We start from the raw sequence: 18941 nt of genomic DNA, 5'->3' as shown, positions 1-18941 counted from the left end.
TCTTTATCATCATCCTCATCAATATAGTGATCATCAACGCGTAAAAGATTTACATGTTTGGACCGTTTCTGCGAGGTTAGATGTATTGGTGAGACGCTGAATTCCCCTTTTCGTTTAACAAGACAATAAACATTTACGGAAATATTTTTAAGCACTTCAAATCTTACAATGTCATTGAGTGGTACAGGGAATTTAATATTAGTGGAATTTAAATGATGTTGAATATATTCATAGTTTTGCAAACGTGATGGGTTTAAAGAAGCTTTATACAATGCCGATAATATTGCCCACTTGAAGCATTAGGAAAGGATAATTTTGCATTGCAAAAGGATAATCCTTTTCATTTCTAACATTGACACAGGCACGTTTAGCTTTAATAGATGGCGGTAGATCAATAAAAGAACCAACACGCAAAGAATTGTATTTTTGTTAATATTGACATCTAATCTATGGATTGAAATAACGTTAAGATCATATGTTTTTGGGACCGTATATGTAAATACATAGGAAAGACATATGCAAATTAAGGGTGGGTGACAAAAAGGGTTAAAGTTTTAAAATACATATGCAAAATAGGGGGGTGGTGTGTGGCCAAGAGGGAGGAAAGTGGGTGGTAAGGGGTGGTGGGAGGTGATCAAAAAGGGTTAATATGCAAATTAGTGGTGGGGGGCCAAGAGGGTTGAAAAAGGGGTTTGATGGTCAAACTGTTTTAGAACCGGCACAGCCCTACTACTCACTTGCTCGAATTGGCGCTGTTCCCTGGAGCACTGACACACTCACGCAACGTCTGTGTTTGCCATCTTTTTTTTCATTTTCGATTAAAAATGCCACTTTATAAACTTCATTTTTTAATAATTTAATGCAAAATTATGTATTTTTCGGAGAACAGCGAGATTTCTTGAACCCAAATCTATCATCCCTCAAAATTTTAGACAGAAATATTTTCTCATTTTAGAGTAAGATGTATACTACCAAAACACATTTTCCCATACTAGGTCACGTGGGAGGTTCCCACATACCCTTAAATTAAAATTAAATATAAAAGAAATTTTATTTCCTAAAAAAAGTTTTGTTAAATAGGAACTTTGTTGTATGGAAATTCTGTTAATAAAAATACTTTTATGTGAATATTCGGATAAATAGAAATTTGACAAAAAAACAATTTTGATAAATAAAAATTCTTCTTCATGAAAATTATTCTAGACATAGATTTTGTTAAATTGAAATTGTATTATTTGAAAATTCGATATATTAGAAAATCTTCTTTATTAAAGTTCAGTTAAATAAAAATTCTATAAAATAAGAATTATTTTAAATAGATATTTTTCGATATTAAAATTGGGCTCATTGTAAAATCTAGTTTTTTTAAATTCTACGAAATGTAAATTCGATAATTTTTAATTCGACACAACAAAAATTCTGGCAAGTATAATTTGGGCAATATTCATGCGTCCCCATTATTGAATCAAAAAAATTGGGCCCGGAGCCCAATGTGAAGCCTTACAGCGAAAAACGTAGTCTTTTGAAATGAGATTACTAATATTGTGTATAAAAATCGTAATCCTCATAAAATTCTGCGTTCACACATGTGGTAAAAAAGCACAAAATATTAGGCCCAATATTTTTCTTTAAATAAGTGTATTTAAAAAATCGCAGCTTATGGGGTTTTTGGAGTAACATATTAGAAATTCGAAGCTAATTTTCGCATTAGGCGTAGAGCCCAATGTAAGATTCCTCAGCCCAATATTTTTGTCATATACTTCACACGTTAAAACACATAATTTCATAGGGATTACGAATTTCATTCTCAAAATTATAGGATTTTAATTAACAAAAGCAACCTCTAAGAAAATGTTAGCACACTTCACAAATTTTTACTCTACTAACAATGATTAATTTGAATGTTCCAACTAGAGTAACAAGTAATTACACTGGGTTACAAAAAAATGGTTTTTTGAGTACTTTTTGAAGCACTGCAAAATTAAAACGCAACATGATAAAAATCTTTACAAGGGCTTAAATAAGAGCTTAAATCTTTAACTTTAAGTCTTAAAACTGAAAAAGGAATTGAGGAGTAAATTTTCAAAATCTGATAAATACATTTTTTAAAAAAATGGAGATAAACATAAATTTAATATTTTAACGACCTCACAAATCTTCCTGTCGCTGTTAAAATTTAAGAAAAAAAATTTGTTAACAACGAATTTGCAATTTAAAAACTTTTGGACATAACCAAGATGAGTTATAATTTTTATGTTTTTTATTAGAAAAAATTACCAATATCTGTAAATCATTAAATTATGAAAAAGTTTAATTAAAAACAGAACGTCTTGAATATAAAAACATTGTTATAGAATTAAGCTATTACAAATTTTATATTCTAAAAGTAACTGCAGTAGTTATGAGAGAAAAGTCATTTGTTTCAATTTCTCGAAATAAGAAAATATGGACTTATCAGGTTTTGAAAATTTGCTCCTCAATTACAACTGAGCTGATACTAATTTATCATGTAGTCGATATCTCAAGATAAAAAGATATTGTCAGAAATCGATTTTCATAACCGGATTTACTTAAAACTTGTCACTTAAAAGTTTTTAACGTTTCCATTGACGAATAAAAAGTTGTATTTAAAAAATTCAAAGAGGCAGATTAAAAACGACGCCCAAAATTTTCAAAATTGAATGTATTCTTTTGCCATTTTGAATTTTTTAAATCCAACTTTTGAATTGTCAGCATCAAGCAGTAATTCAAAGAATTGCAAAGAAAAAATAATGCATTTTTTTGAAAAAAAACTTGTAATTTAAGAAAATATTTAAGAAACTAAATTTTCTCGACCATATATCAAGATTTTTACCCAACAAACACTTTTACTGAGTATAAGAAACACTGAGTATAAGAAAAATTGGTCCAGTAGTATTTTCTCTAAGCCTGGCTAAATCTCAAAAAATGGAATTTTTTTATTTTTTTTAGTATAATTTTCTATCTAAAGTATCGAATATTTTTTTTGAGAATATAAATTCGCGGTTTTTACAGCGTAAGTAGTAGTGTCACTCTCTTCCCCCACCACTCGCTGTCACCTAGCTGCTAGTGATATACCTTTCGTCTCGCACCTTTTTTGTCAGTCTTCTTCTTCTGACTCGTCTAGAGTCAGAAGACAATTGAAAGCGACTCACTCCTGGCTACCTGGTGCTCAGTAGAGCTGCGTCTTTCTGAATACCAGAGCCTTCCTCATCACTTCCTCCTCCTGGTGACCCGGACTTCCTATGGGCGTTCCCGTGGAAGACTGGTGAGTCAGGTAACACACATCTACCAGGACCATCCTTGTCGAGTAGAGGCACTCCTCTCTTGACAAAGATGATGCACTAGGTCGATTCCCCATCTCGAGGCGCCCCTCGGGTGGAGGAGACACATAGTGAATATTACTTCGCACTAGCTTCGCGTCGGGCATGAATATTGGAACCGAATCCAATATCTAGCTTCTTCCCGATTACGAATAATAATTGACCCCGCGTGGACGATCCTAGTATCCGCCCGTACCGTCGTCTGGGGGGTAAATTCTAGAAAGTACCCCACATGAAAGTAATATGCGTCGTCCTGATCAACATCATCGCGAGCCGCAGCGAACGCTGTACTAGAATAGCTAGTTCTTGTATAGTAATTTTTTCTAGAGTCTAGAATTTTATTTGCATTGTATAGATTCTTTTGTTCTTATATTATTTTATGTAATACGAAGGTTTAAATAAAGACTCGTCAATGACAACATCTCTCCTCTACAACATAGTAAGAAATAGTTCCGAAAATTAATCGAAACATAGATGGCGCTTCACGCCATCTACCGAGATTTAAAGAATCTGTTCAAAATAGGTACCCGGACTCCATTCAGCGAGCAAATCCTTTTGGCAAATGAACTCAGATCATTACAACTACCACGAATCTTAATAGTTAGGGTCCTTTTGTTTCTGTGATAAATATGTTTCTCCCAATTATTAAAAAAGTTAACTTACGTATTCGGTAATAGTGTAGGGATGATCGATGCCATTAACTCTCTCTGACATAAGAACAGCCTTCTGTTGAGTGGCGAGAGCTTCAGCGTGATCACCCATAATGTAGTTTAATCTTGCAAGCATTCTAAGGCACTGGGCAATTTCAGGATGCATCGCTCCGTACACATTATTCAGGAGATTTAAAGCTTCGCTTATTAACTCGTATCCATCTTTTAAATAACCTTGCTGAATTTTACTCTGTCCAGTCGTATAAAAATTGTAAGCATCACTTGCCTGAAAAAAGCAATTTTTAAAGTTTAACACAAAAAAATGGCCATCAAAAATTCCTAATCTAATGAAGTAAATACAGTTTTTTGAAACGTACAAATGTTTAATAGTAAATTTCACTTACTCTAGGGTTGATATGTTTAACTACTGGGAAAATATTGAGTATGTCTTCTTCAAAGAAAGTTGCTCTATTTTTGTTTTCGAAATTATACTCTCGCAACAAGATTTGGATACCAGTCTTGACACAGAAACCTCTAAGAAGAGAAATTTTTTGCAAGTGGAAATATTCTATAGTTCCATCGAGTGACTCTGGAGTAGGCGTGTCCCAATCGTAGTAACTCTTTAAATCCGCTTTGATTTGTTGCCAAAGAACTTTTGGAGTAAGAGAAGCCCATTCTACTTCTGACTGCTGAGGGCCATTGTTTCTACCTTTTCTTTTATTGCGGCGCTTCGCTGTTTTGCTTTGAAGCTAAAGTATAATGACAATTGTAATTACAATTATTATAAATTAAATACAGTTCAATGCATGATAACTGTAATTACCTCTTCCAAATTTTGTTGAGGGTGAATAAGCTGCGCAGATGACAAAAAGCAATTCAAATAGTGACTTATCGCAGCGGACAAACTCATCAATTCTGTTCCCTGTTAAAAAATGATAATCATTATTTCAGTTAATGAAGGTCCTTCTGCTTGTTTTGTTTTTTTTTATTTTCATTAAAAAGCTGAGATTCTTTCCAATATTTGTAAAAATGAAAATGTCAGAACAGAAAGTTTTCAAAATATGTAGAAAAATAATTTTTTATCCCATTTTTACATAAAAAAATGAGTAGTTGAAAATATAATTACCTGCATATATGAGGTGAAAATATGTTTGGCAGAACGCAAAATCAATTCCGATACAGCTATACGATTTAGATATTGCAATTGAGGAACATTAGCGAGCATAGCAGCCAATTTTCCAAGGTAACGAACATTGATTCCTCTTCCATGAAGGGCTTCTACTAATGTATTTCCATCCATTGCTGCGGCCGTGTGATCTAAGCAGTCGCGAATCTGTATCAGAAGACAATAAAATGGTTAAGAGAAAATAAAAATTTTAATGCACAAGACAAATAAGACAAAATAGAAAGTTATGATCTCAGTCCATATTTAAAGTTTCAAAACTCGATTTTTCTTTTTTTTGTATATTTATAATCTAGAAATTATTATAAATGTGCCCCGATATAGCTGATTAAGTCGTAAAAAATGAGAGATATAAAAATTTTTAAAAACCTCGTGTCTAGACCTAGCCAACGTAATAACAAATAAAAAAAATTTTTTTTATTCAGGACCAAGTCTTACCATAAAGTAAGTCGCAGCATTATTCCAGGCGCGCGGTCAAGGAAGCTTCAAGGTTGAGTGGGTTAATATTATTTTTAATTAAAGCAATATTTTAAGGCCAGGTCCAAGTCGAGTCAGCTGTTCCTTTGAAGTTTCAATGGAACAGCTGACACGACTTGGACCTGGCCTTAAGAGTTTAAGAGTGGTAGAATAAAAGGCAAAAAACCATTTTTCATTATCGTGTGTAGGTCATTCGCAAACCTTTCCTAAGAAGAGGCCCGAAATTACGGTCCGAACGTGAACTGACCTCTGAATTCATTAATGTTTATTACAAAAATTAATAACAAAACAACATTATTCACATTTTTTAAATTCAATAACATGAAAATAAAAATATTGAATAACACGAAAACTGTTTTAAAGTATGAAAGAAGAGTGACGTGAAAGGTACTGAAGTTATGGAATTATAATTTCTATGTATTTTAAGAGAAATAAATGAAAAAAGCAAATGATGGTAGGTTAACAGTTTCGTCGAGTAATAGAATCTTCTTAAATATAAAATTAAACTTACAAAAGTAGGAAGCTGCACTGTTAGCAAAAAGTCTGCAGCGTCTCTTATAAGTTGTCTTTGCTTCTTCAATGCAAGTCCATTTGCGTCGGGATGACGAACACCAGGCGAATAAACATCCGGATTAAATCGGACATCAAATTCTGCATCCCGTAAACTGCCGACTGCTGTAGCAGCTCCGCGCACTATCTCCTTCGTACTCTCTTCAACTAATATGTGAAAAATCTTTTTTAATACTCTAAGCACGAAGCAGTTCTTTCATTCTTGAAATATAATAGGGAGACTTCAAGAACGGAAGAATTTTAAAAGGAAAGAAGGCAGAATCTACAACTTGTTGCCTTTTAATTTAATTGTAAAGAAAGTAATCATTAAAATAAGCATTTAAAATAAAAAATCGACTTTTTTCGAGTTGAGGAATTAACTCACGTTCTTGTTTTTCACCACCAGTAATGGAGTCTGTTATGCTTTCTACGATTTTTTTTGCTTCATCAGCTTCTATTGTTGACTGACCAGAAACTTCTTTGTTGCTATCAATAGTCGACACACTGGTCTCATCTTTCTTGTCTTCCTATTGATGAACATAAAAATAACAATATAAAACACTTTACATTCAGCTTGTTTGAAATAAATATTGATTTTTCAAATCCTAACTACTAATTGTTGATAAATGGAAAATTATAGACAATCTATTTTTGTTAATACATAAAATTATACAAAATTTAAATAATAATATTATGTACCTTTGGACACAGTTCTTTATCCTTTTGCGATCTCCTAACTGATGTCAACTGTTGTAAATGGACAGCGGCATGTTTAATGAATTGTACATATCTTGCCTCTACAAAGGAGTCAATCAATTCTTGACGAAGACAGGCCAATCTGTGTTTGTGCTCAACTGGAAATCCTAAAGCCCGTGCTTCTTTACTCAATTCAACGTTATCCACTAAAAATTAATCATATTAAGCTGATAATTTTTCCCGAATTAAAAACTCTTTTAAAATACTTGTACTTTTGTAACATACATTTTAGAAAGTTTACATCCGGAGGGAAAGTTCTTAAAAGATCCAAAACATAATGACGAGAGTCATTTCCAATTATTCCCTTACACTCGACACTGCTACAAAGCTCTATTTCTTCTGCTGCATCATTTATAACTTTGTGAGGTAAAATTTTCAGTTGTTGACCAGCTTTATTTAGCTGTACATAAAAATAACACGAAATAGTAAATTTAACAAATCCTAGAAAAAGTGGAAATTTTAAAAACATTAGAAAAATTATATATATTGTAAATAAATGAATTAAAGAAATTTATTCAAAGCAAAGATTATTCAATATTAGAATTTAGAATATTAGATATTAGATTAGAAAACAACTTTTAAGGTGAAAAATATATACCGAAACTAAATTTGTTTTTTTTATTTCATGTAATCAGTAGTTTCTTATGTCATACTTTTTCGAACCTTTCTAATTCAATGTAAACGACTGGTAACTTTTAAAAAAAATATATGGGACAGACGTTAAGATTTAACAATTTTCAATCGGATCACTAAAGAAAAGTGATTTCTAAAAAGAATCAAATACTACCAAACATAACAGGTGAAAGTAGGGAATAGTAGGTTTTCTGGAAAATTAATTAAAACACTCTACCCGACTCTAAATATAAATGAGTGAGCATACATATTTAGGATTTGATGGAGTTTTTAAAATAATTTTCCAGAAAATTAAAATAATCCACTGTTGCCTACTCTCCCCTATAAATAATATTCTGATTATCTTACCAATTCAAGATATTTGGGATGTGACAAAACTGTTTTTCCGAAATCTATTGAGCCATAAACCACAGATTGTTCTTGTTCGCGTTCCAAAATTCCCGGTATAATAGATTGAGCAGTAACTCGATATCCTCTGTTACAAAATAAGAATAAATACTGATTGAATTTATTTCAAATCAGTCAGGTTGAACATGGTCACTAAAATCAATTTAGCCTTGTCAATTTGCTAAATGTCCAGGTAAATTATTTCTTCGTAGCAAAAAAAAATTATTAGTAAACTTAAAAAATATATAAATTTGAACCTTTAAATAAAAATTTGCGTTATTGTTTAATATAAGGGACATTCCACGCCAACACGGACAGAGCTCTAAACAAAAATGGTTTTGATGTATTTAAACGTTCTATGGCTTAGAAGATTTTTACATTCGTAAAATACTTTTACTAATTAAAAGCTAAAAACCAGGTATATAATTCTGAAACTCATTCTTAAACAGTTTTTAGGGCCACTGATCATAAATCTAAATTTTTTTATGGCGGACAAAAGATCAAAAAAGCAGAAAGAATGGTTTCTTTGTGGAAAACATATTATTCGATAGTTTTTAAGGTCGCTGATGAAGAATTTGATGTTATTTTTTAAAATTTCAAAATGGCGGATCCAAAATGGTGGACAAAAATTTTTAAAAAAGTTCAAAAATTCGTTCTTTTGTTTGAAACTTCCAATATGAATGTTTTTGAGGTTGCTGATAAATTATAAGAAATTAAATTTTTTTAAAAATTTTATATGGATTTATTTTATTTTTATTTATTATATTATTATTCTTGCAGTTAAAAATATTCAAAGTAGTCATGGCTTTATAGTTGAGCCAAATAAAGCTTCGAAAGTATTGCAATACTCGAGTGCTACAACGTTTACAAACATTGTAAATTATCAATAATTTATTTATTTCTTATCAAACCTTATCAACGTTTAAAAGGCCATTTCCAGGGCCAACAAATTATTCATTAAAAGCTTTAAAATTTTTCTAAAAACTTCAACACACAATCGGACTTTTTTAGGGTCACTAAATTGTTTATTACAAGTTTAAGGAGTATTTTAAAATTTCTAGACTTTTTGACTTTTGACAGCTCTATTGGCATCAAAAATGAAATTTTTTAAAAAAACGCTAATGTAGCTAATCTAGCTAAAAAAGTACACTAATGTAGAAATATTTTAAGCCTTAGAACGTTTAAATCCATCAAAACCATTTTTGTTTAGAGCTCTGTCCGTGTTGGCGTGATCAATTTTAAACATCAAACCGAAATATTTTTGTCAAATTGATTTCTGACTATTTGCATTTTCAAAAATTCTAGATTCACCGCTAGATATAAAGAATCTTTTCATCTATCTGCACAATGCACTTCGCACTGTTTCAAAGCACCTATATTCTTTGCGTGTTATCATTTTAATAAATTGTACAATAATATGAATCCTGAACAAGATTTATTTTTTTTCATCAAAAATGACTTCCTCAAATGTCTAGATTTATATGTGAAAAGCTTGCGTGCACAAATTGAGTTTCGATCAAATTTATTTTCTGGCAAATAATTAATTTTCGTCTAAATAAAATTTCTGCAATATTAATAACCGGTTTAATAGAAAGTCTGCAAAATTTATATTATAAGAATTTAATATTCTTCATAATAAGATTCTTTAAAATCAGAATTCTAAAAAATTTGTTTCAGAGCTTATTCATGCATCCCAAATTGATTTTCAGCTGCGACCAAGTCCAGCCAGATTGATTTGAAATAAATTCGGTCTATTACAAATATAATTAAAATATCAATGTTTATTTTATCGGCAGTATTTCATTTATATTAGTAAAAACTATTTTTCAGTAACAATGAAATAAGCATCGATATAAAATAGAATAAATTAGGAATTTAAATTTCGCCCTAAGTTCCAAAACTAAACTAAATCATAATTGTATTTGTTTTTTTATGCAAACTAAACAACTTTCATTTCTCAGTTGAAACATTTAAGAAATAAAAAATAAATATTGATAAAAATTCACCTATAATCGATTACGACTGTTCCAAGAGTATAAAGCCCCGGAAGATCTACAGCTGCATAAACTCGAACACCTTGAAGATCATTTCGGGGCGCAACAAAAGCTGCAGCATCACCGCCGAGCTCCTTATAATGATCTCGCACATCGAAACCAAGAGAGAAAAATATATTATTCCAAATAAACATTTGCATCTTAGCCTCCTCTCCAGGATTAATTGCCATAACATTTCCATCAATTACTGCAACTGCACCTCGAGTTGCGGCAGCCACAAAGTCACTATGAACCTGAATACAATTAGTTACGATAAAAATCATTATGTCGGAAATGCAAATTAATATATTTTCTTTTCAAAGAAACATAAAGCACTCAAAATAATTGATAACCTTAAAAATTGCTCGTTCCCTCAACAATCTTTCTGGTAGATTTTTTCGTGGAAGTTCTCTTGTTGTTTGCAATTCCTCATTCCAATCACGTGTTTGGCCTGGAATATGTTCTTCATAACCAAGCTTGGAAGAAAAGGCTGTAAATAAATACATCAATTCAAATACTATTCTATTTTTAAAAACAATTTTTTTTATAATTTTCTACTCTTCTATAAATAAAAGACAATTTAAGGGATAGAGTACAAAAAGAACATGACGTGAAGAAAGAAATTTTAAACAATTCTATAAGAAAAAAGTAATTTTCCATTTTTTTAAAAAGAATTCTAGCGTCGGAAATTATTGGTACGGCTAACGTGCGAGGAGTGGAAATTTGATGTTGATTTTAAAGCAAGGTATTTTAAGTTAGAAAAAAGTTAGAGGCTTGTAACTTAGATGGTTAGAAAGCTGATAAATTTCTGCGTCTGAATGTTTTATTTAATTTATTTATTAATTTATTAAGTAAATAATCATTTTGAATAAATGCAATTAATTTATATTCCTCAGTAAAATATATTAAAAATAAATAATAATTAGTAAACATAAGAAAGAATGAAAATGAAGAATCTTACTGTCTTCTGCACGAATTGCATCAATTGTGTGTTCGATTTGAGGAGCACACCACGCATGCAATTGATATGGTGTCGCTACTCTCTCAAACGGATGCCTTAGTGTTCGTCGTCTCTGCATGGCTGCGAAACCTCTCTTGAACGCAGGACTCAGTTGGTTGAGAAGCTCTATTAGACTGTGACAGAGATGACTTGGAGTTGCTGGTTTTGGACTGAATGTTTCTTTGGAAGATTGATTGACGAAAAAGCCACGAGCACATGCTGTCAAGTAATACTGCTTTTCTTCTAACGTTATCACGTGCAAGTACATCAAATCGCCGTGCAGTTTTCTATGACCTGGTGGTGGATTCCATCCTGAAGTTGTTAAAACCTAAAGGTTTTTTCAATTTTCAATATATAGACATCTATAGACATTTCCTTAAATAATTATTCAGAAATACAAATAATAAAAAAGCATGCTTATGGTTTAGAATGTGCTAAACACAAATACACAAAGCGTGAAAATTTCTAAAGTTTCTTCCTGAGGCCTGAAATGTTATTGTTATATTTTAAGAAATTGAAAAATGCACACATAAATTTTTTCCCTCTGTACACTAATGTGTGTTTAATTTTTTCTTAAAAGTATATTCATATAATTTTACCTTCAGACAGGGTGGACATTTTTGTTCTTTTGCTTGAGGTTGAAGAGGAAGTAAGGGTCTGTCTTTGCAACTTGGTATGATGTAGTCTGGTGGAGTACAGTCAACAGAATCAGCTCTAGATTTCTTTTTCTCCATGATGTCACCATTCGTGATAACATTTAAAAATGAAAGACTACTGCATTCAACTCCATTGTAGGCATCAGCGGGATCCACGGATTTTAACAAATCCCGAACATGTCGTACATGAATGCGAGCCTCGCGCATTGTATAAGGCTCCTCAACAACTTTGATCACAGATCCCTCTTTCAAACCCTCGATATTTTTTAATTCAGCAAAATTGTCCAATGTATTGCCATCAAGTTGAAGAGAAAAACACGTTCGGTGACAAGTATCTTCACGGTCCATTAGAAGTTGGTGAATTTCCTAAACAGACAATTTTCTTAAATAAAGTTTTCACAACTTTAATCTTGAGTCAAACCACGTCAACCGTGAGTAAAAACTTTCTAGATTTTTGGACAAACAAAAACAATTGTGAAAATCTGTATCTCACAACAAACCAAAAAAACACTTTAAACCTTATTTCAAAATTTTCAATTTTTATAACTTTTTTTTAAAATAACAAATTTTTGCATCATTTTTTTAAAAAATTAATAACTTTAATTTCGGTTGTTAGAAATTATTGGCAATTTTTTTTGAATTCAATGAATATCCACTCTTTTATGTAAACATAATTGTGAAAAAAATTTCAACATTTCTTAATTTTTAATAACAATTTTATAAACAATTTGTATTTTTTATACTTTCTATAAAAAGGATTATAATGAAATTTACATGTAACATACCTTGGATAATCGAAATTTTTGTTAAATGATCTTTAATAAAGTTGAAAAAAGTCCCTGGAGCCCGATTTTTGATTTTCAATTTGCATAAATAATTATATTAATATAGACAAATGAAAGAAACGTGTTTTTCTATATATTACTCTTATTTTCAAAAAAATAAAGAAAGTTTTTATTGTTAAGTACTTCAATTTATTCCACTGGATCTCTAAATTGTAGAATGTTGATATAGACCCATTAGTAAATTGTTAAAAAACGAATATTATAAACAAAATGTTAATTTAGTCAATGACATTGATTAATTTAAATTAAACTGATTACTCGGGGGTGTTCGGGGTCGCTGATCACGCATTACATGGCAGTTTTTCAAAATTATAAATGTCGGATCCAATATGGTGGACGAATTTGTAATATCTTTAATTTGGAAATTTGTAGATTTTTTAAAATACGCGATTTTTACATATTCGTCCACAATATTGGGTCCGACATTTTTAATTTTAAAAAACTGACATGGAATTCTTGAACAGCGTTCTCGAACACCCCTGAGTAATCAGTTACATTTAAATTATTAATCAATGTCATTGACTAAATTAACAAATTTGTTTATCATATTCGTGTTTTAACAGTTTACTAATGTGTCTTTATCAACATTCTACAATTTAGAGGTCCAGTGGAATAAATTGAAGTACTTAACAATAAAAACTTTCTTTATTTTTTTGAAAATAAGAGTAATATATAGAAAAACACGTTTCTTTCATTTGTCTATATTAATATAATTATTTATGCAAATTGAAAATCAAAAATCGGGCTTCAGGGAATTTTTCCAATTTTATTAAAGATCATTTAAAAAAAATTCCAAAATCGGTTGAGATTGGTCGGCTTTAGACTGTTTTGAACCCTACTTTTTCATTTCAAACCATTTTGGTGGGCGGTGTTCGTCACAAAACATTCAAAATTTGTTATTTTAAAAAAAGATTATAAAAATTCAAATTTTTGAAATACGGTTTAAACGAGGGGGAATTTACTAGTTAAAAACGTGTACACTTGACTACCGGTATTACACCTCATATTACCCTTATTACTAAGTTATTACACGTTATTACAGAGTATTACACATTATTACAGAGATATTACAGATTTTTTTGCGTTATTACAGCATCGTAATAACGCATTATTACACGGTATTACACGTTATTACACAAGTATTACAGGAAGAGTGTACACTTGACTACCTGAGTAAATTCCCCCTCGGGTTTAAGGGGGGAACACCAGTTGTAACTTTCGAAAAATCGATTTTTTTTTGCATTTTCTTAAAGTATACATATTTAGAAATGTGTCTGTAAATTTTAAACTTGATCCGGTGAAAAATAAATGAGATATACAGAACACTGCAGCGGCGCGTCCCGTGGCTTCAGACAAGGTGGCCAGCCATACCTGACCCTAACGACAGATGGCCTTTTCCTATGATTTAGAAACGGCAACCACTGCGGAAGAGTTATTATATGGTCCAGGAATCGATGACTCTTTGTAAATTGGAAACAAAATTTCTTCTGAACAAAAAAAAGTAAGTTGAAACTTTGAATGCGTTTTTCTCAAAATGACATTTTCCAAGTCGGTGACCACGATTACTCGAATACCATTAAACCGATTTATTTAAAATTTAGTGTGCTTCATTTACACATATAAGTCTAGTTCGTGATCGAAGGATTTTTTTTTTATGCAAAACTTTTTTTTATATAGCTGAAAATCGACCGTATTTTTTTAACGAAAATCATACTTTTGACTTTGACAGGTCGCCATTTTGTCAAATTTTTTTTTTTAAATCCTTCGATCACGAACTAGATAATCTTATAATAAATGTAAATCAACTTCATTTTTGTATTTCAGACGAAGTATACTTGCAGAATGCTGGTCACCGCAATTCGCCTTTTTTCTTAAGGCGCCACTTCAATGGCTCATATCTCTAAAAGGTTTTGTTAAAAAAAATTTTTTTTTCTTTTAAATTACAGCTTTTAACATGTACTTTTAACTAATAAATAGTATTCTTTAAAAAGATTCATTGTTCTTTTGGAAAATATTCTTGTAAAAAGCATTATTTCTTGAGTTACAACTGGTGTTCCCCCCTTAAAGTGTTTTTTGGTTTGTTGTGAGCTACAGATTTTTTAATTATCGCCCTATAAAAACGGCACTGAACGTGAAAATGATACATTGATTTTAAAATACTTTTTTCTCGAAACGCGGACACTTTTTTTACAATCGAACAAAATACCAAGGATCCTAATTTTATAAATTTTTTAAATTTGAAAGATTGTGCAAATCTATACAAAAACGCGATTGTAAAATGAATGTATTGCTCAAGCTGTAAAGTACTGTGGTCAAAAAGAATTTCGCGGATTCGAAAATTGGAAACCTCTGTCGGATATGCTTGATCTTATCAATAAATGGTTTGATTTGTTTAACTCAATTAAAAAATTTAAAGATTATCCTGAAGCTCATGCCTTTGGAGTCGAATTTGAAAACAGTGTGAAGTATTAGAAGAAATGTCTGAATTTATTAACTCTATGAGAGTTGTAGGAAGAAAGGGTTTATTACCCTTTCAAAAAGGAATTTTTTTATCTAACCTTTCTCTACCAAGCTTATTTGCTTATTTAAGGCAACAGTATAGTTCAGAAAATTTCAAAGTGGAATATTTACTAACGAACAGACTTAATCAAGACATTTTAGAAAACTGTTTTTCTTACATTCGTGGAATAGGAGGTCAAAATGATCACCCTACGCCTTTGGATCTTAAATATCGAATGAAATGGTATATTATGGGAAAACATTCGGTAGATCTTTTTTCAGTTAATGTTAATACAGATGCTGATAAAGAAGAAAAAAATCTTATCAATGTTTCGGATGTGGTTTTTAATTCAAATTATCAAAATAAAGGCTTTGAAAACTTAACGAATGAAGAAAAAGATCAGGATGATATGTCAGAAGAAGAAGAAGAATTAATAAATAATGATTTATTTAAATCTGTTGAAGAAGTAAACTTGAACGATGATGATGATGAAGAAGTACACGAATTGATTCAGCTTTCAGATAATTTGAAAAACAGTGAAGACTGTGTCGAAGGTTAATTCTTTATCTTCTATACCATATAATACAATACCGTATAATTATAATAATAATAGTTTTCATTGAAATATTTTATATATTGTACTCTCTAAATCAGAATCAGTCAAAGGACCCCGCACTCTTAGTACAGAAAATTGCTATCGGCCAATTTTTCTGAAACTCTGCAGTTTTGTAGTTTAAGGACTCCTGAACAAAAAATGTTAATGACAATATTCAAAATAATGGCCAGTTTTTGAGCTACAGTAGCTCAAAGTTGAAAAAATGATAACGTAATAAATAATGTTTTTGTGAATGTTCTGTTCTTATAATCTATCAAAATCACTCAGAATCTGTTACTCGGGGGTTTTTGGGGTCACAGATTACGAATCTGAAGTCAGATTTCAAAAATTCAAAATGGCGGATCTAATATGGCGGACACGATTTTAAAAAGGTTCATCGGATTTGCTTGAAACTCGTTACGCGGGTGTTTTTGGGGTACCTTATTGCGAATATGAAGTCAGAATTTCAGAATACCTAAACCCGTGTCACAGATGATATTGGAGCTGACCCTGTATTTCGCTTTATTTTCGTGCGGCTTATAATAGCACTTATATTCACGTCCAGCTGATGTCTATGACCGTTCAAAAGACGTTCAACAGATACATTGTGTCCTAGAGACATCCTTAGAACACAAGTTGTCTTTTGGATGTCTTTCGAATGGAGATAAATGTCCTAAGGATGTTCTAAGGACGTCGTAAAGACATCCTATGTCCCAGTGTCTATAGGGAATAAACCGTAAAAAGTATAAAAAGTGGATTTAAAAAGACGGCAAGATTTTTCTCACAATAAAAAACATTTTACCACAATACTTTTAACTCGATAAGTTTTTGCTGTTTATGCTGACTATCTCATTTGGCATTACCAATTAGAATAATAGGTTTTAAATGCAAATAATTTTTATTTTATATCTAGGGACTTTAATGGATATTTTATTCTAGTCCAGACGCGAATAGTAGTTATTTATGCAACAAGTATACATCTGTAGGAAGAACATAAGTTGCGTGAAGTTTGTCACACGAGCAAAACAGGAACATTAATTTCGAAAAATATGTATTAACTGGGTTAGGAATGCATAGAAAATAAAAGTATGGACAGTAAAACCGAATAATAAATTACTTTCAGTTTAAAATATTGTTCTTCAACATATTTTACAGCATAAAATAGCATAAAACCTACATATTGCTACGTCATTCTACATTATTTTTAATACTTAAGACAATTATTAAAATGAATGATGACTATTTTTTTTACTAAAATAAGAATAACTTGTTAAAAACTGGTGTGAGTTTAGTTTAATTTAAAAATTGACATACCAACATAATGACAAAAGTTGCATAACAACGGTTACCATAATTACCGTTACCAAAGCAACCGCTGATATAGATACCGTTACAATTGCAATCGCTACAATTGCAACCATTAACACGACAACTGTTTACATAGCAACGAATACTATGACTTTCATTAGCATAGCAACCGCTGCTACTGAAATGATTAAAATAGCAAGCGTTACTATTGCAATCATTAACATGACAACTGTTTCCATAGCAATCGTTAACACGGTAATTGTTACTATAATAACTGTAACCATGACTACCGTTACCATAGCAACTTTTGATATGGAAGACCTTAAAATTGTAAGAGTTACTACAATGACAGTTACTATAACAATGGTTACAGTAACTGGCGTTTCCATAGCAATGCTAACCACAGCAATTATTACCATAACAACGGTTACCATGACTATCGTTTTCATAGCAAGGGATGCAATAGTCACAGTCATCGTAAATGACAGTCCATGAAATACCTATATTTACAATCTTATTGCGTCAAAAGTAATTGACCTAATCAGTTTTTGACTTTTGCATGTGAAAGAGGAGTTCAAAATCTATCAAGTACCATATACTTTAATATTGACTTTTGCTGACCTAAGGTCCCTTCTCTCGTGGCCGGTCACATAACTGCAGAGTTTCAGAAAAATTGGCCAAAAGCAATTTTCTGTACTAAGAGTACTCTCAATACTTATAAATTATCACGATTTTAATAATTTTTATTTAATTAATTTATTGTATTTATATTTATTCATATTTAATTTAAATATTTAATTTTTATTTAAATATTTACGTCTGATATTATTATATAATTTATATTTTAATATATCACGTATATTTTTAGTTTTTCATAGAGCGAATTATGAGCCAACAAATGTAGAATTGTCACTATTGGAGGAACTAGAAAATGAAGAATCGAGACAGTGGATATTTCAAGAAGGGTTAAAGTACATCTGTGGTTACGTTGTATCACAAAATAATTTTGGTGTAAAATATTTAATAATAACAAACATTCTTTTCATACAATTACAAAAAGAGAGTAGCCACGGGTAGAATTTTATATTACACTTCTACAAAATAAGATTCTTTATATATTAAATTTCATTACCTATAACAATAAAAATTAAAAAATTTCATTTTACTCAATTTCTTAATAAACTAAGTGCGTCAGCACTAAAGAGTAATTTTATTCTCTGTTTTGTAAGCCTGTACATTGTAATTAAATAAGTAAATAAATTTTTGCATGTTCTTGTTTATAAAATAAGATTTTAACTATTAAAGCAAAATAAAGGGCCGTCCATATACCACGTGGACACTTTAGGGGGGGAGGGTTTAAAAAAGTTTGAAAATGTCCACGATTCAATGCAAAATTCCAAAATTTCGCCTGAGTTCATTGGACAGACAATTTCGTCAAAAAACAACAAAATTTTCAAACAAATTTAACATTTTTCAATTGGAGTGAAAACAACAAAGTTACACAATTTTTTTTTAATTTCAAATTTCCAAATATTTTTATTTTTCAAAGAAATTTTTTCAATTATTTTTTGAAAACACAAGTAAACAAGGAGGGGGTCCTTTATGTTTATTTCATAAACATTATGCTTCCTCATTGTGTGAAGCAAAAAATTCGCTTCCTCGTGAAGGAAGCAATGAATTTGTCCAATTCAATTGATTGATTTAAAAAATTTCGAGTTAAAAATGTTTTAAATTAATTAAATTTTTTGAAAAATAAAGAAAATTTTAATTAATTTTGAGTGTAACATAAACTTTATATATACGAATCGATTCGTTTTAATGCAAGGAATACAATTATTTTATTCATCAACTTGAATTTTAAAAAAACACAAAATTTTTTAGCTAAAATATGAATTTTCGATTTTTCAATTTTTATTAATTCTCAAATTTTAAATCAAATCTATACTTTATATATACCAACCAATTCGTTTCAATGCAGGGAATAAAATTATTTCATATATAAACATGAATTTAAATAAACACATCATT

The 18941-nt window shown here is 30.6% G+C and overlaps 1 protein-coding gene across 1 annotated transcript in view; it reads right to left on the bottom strand.

The window, feature by feature from the left end:
- The window catches only part of LOC127281037 (clustered mitochondria protein homolog), a 154770-nt gene that overhangs the window by 20523 nt on the left and 115306 nt on the right, over positions 1–18941 (bottom strand). The window contains exons 3-15 of the mRNA XM_051304520.1: positions 11609–12031; positions 10971–11337; positions 10363–10499; positions 9983–10263; positions 7938–8064; positions 7182–7356; positions 6900–7102; positions 6586–6727; positions 6163–6368; positions 5118–5324; positions 4815–4913; positions 4396–4740; positions 4005–4277 (exon numbers count right to left, since the gene is read on the bottom strand). Coding sequence (XP_051160477.1) covers positions 4005–4277; positions 4396–4740; positions 4815–4913; positions 5118–5324; positions 6163–6368; positions 6586–6727; positions 6900–7102; positions 7182–7356; positions 7938–8064; positions 9983–10263; positions 10363–10499; positions 10971–11337; positions 11609–12031 — 2985 coding nt within the window. The remainder of the gene's footprint in view (positions 1–4004; positions 4278–4395; positions 4741–4814; positions 4914–5117; positions 5325–6162; positions 6369–6585; positions 6728–6899; positions 7103–7181; positions 7357–7937; positions 8065–9982; positions 10264–10362; positions 10500–10970; positions 11338–11608; positions 12032–18941) is intronic.

This window comes from Leptopilina boulardi, unplaced genomic scaffold (genome assembly GCF_019393585.1).
Source record: "Leptopilina boulardi isolate dan_hultmark-lab unplaced genomic scaffold, ZJU_Lbou_2.1 LbouV2_262, whole genome shotgun sequence".
NCBI classification, from domain to species: Eukaryota; Metazoa; Arthropoda; class Insecta; order Hymenoptera; family Figitidae; genus Leptopilina; species Leptopilina boulardi.
This window is presented reverse-complemented; position numbering and strand designations above follow the sequence as displayed.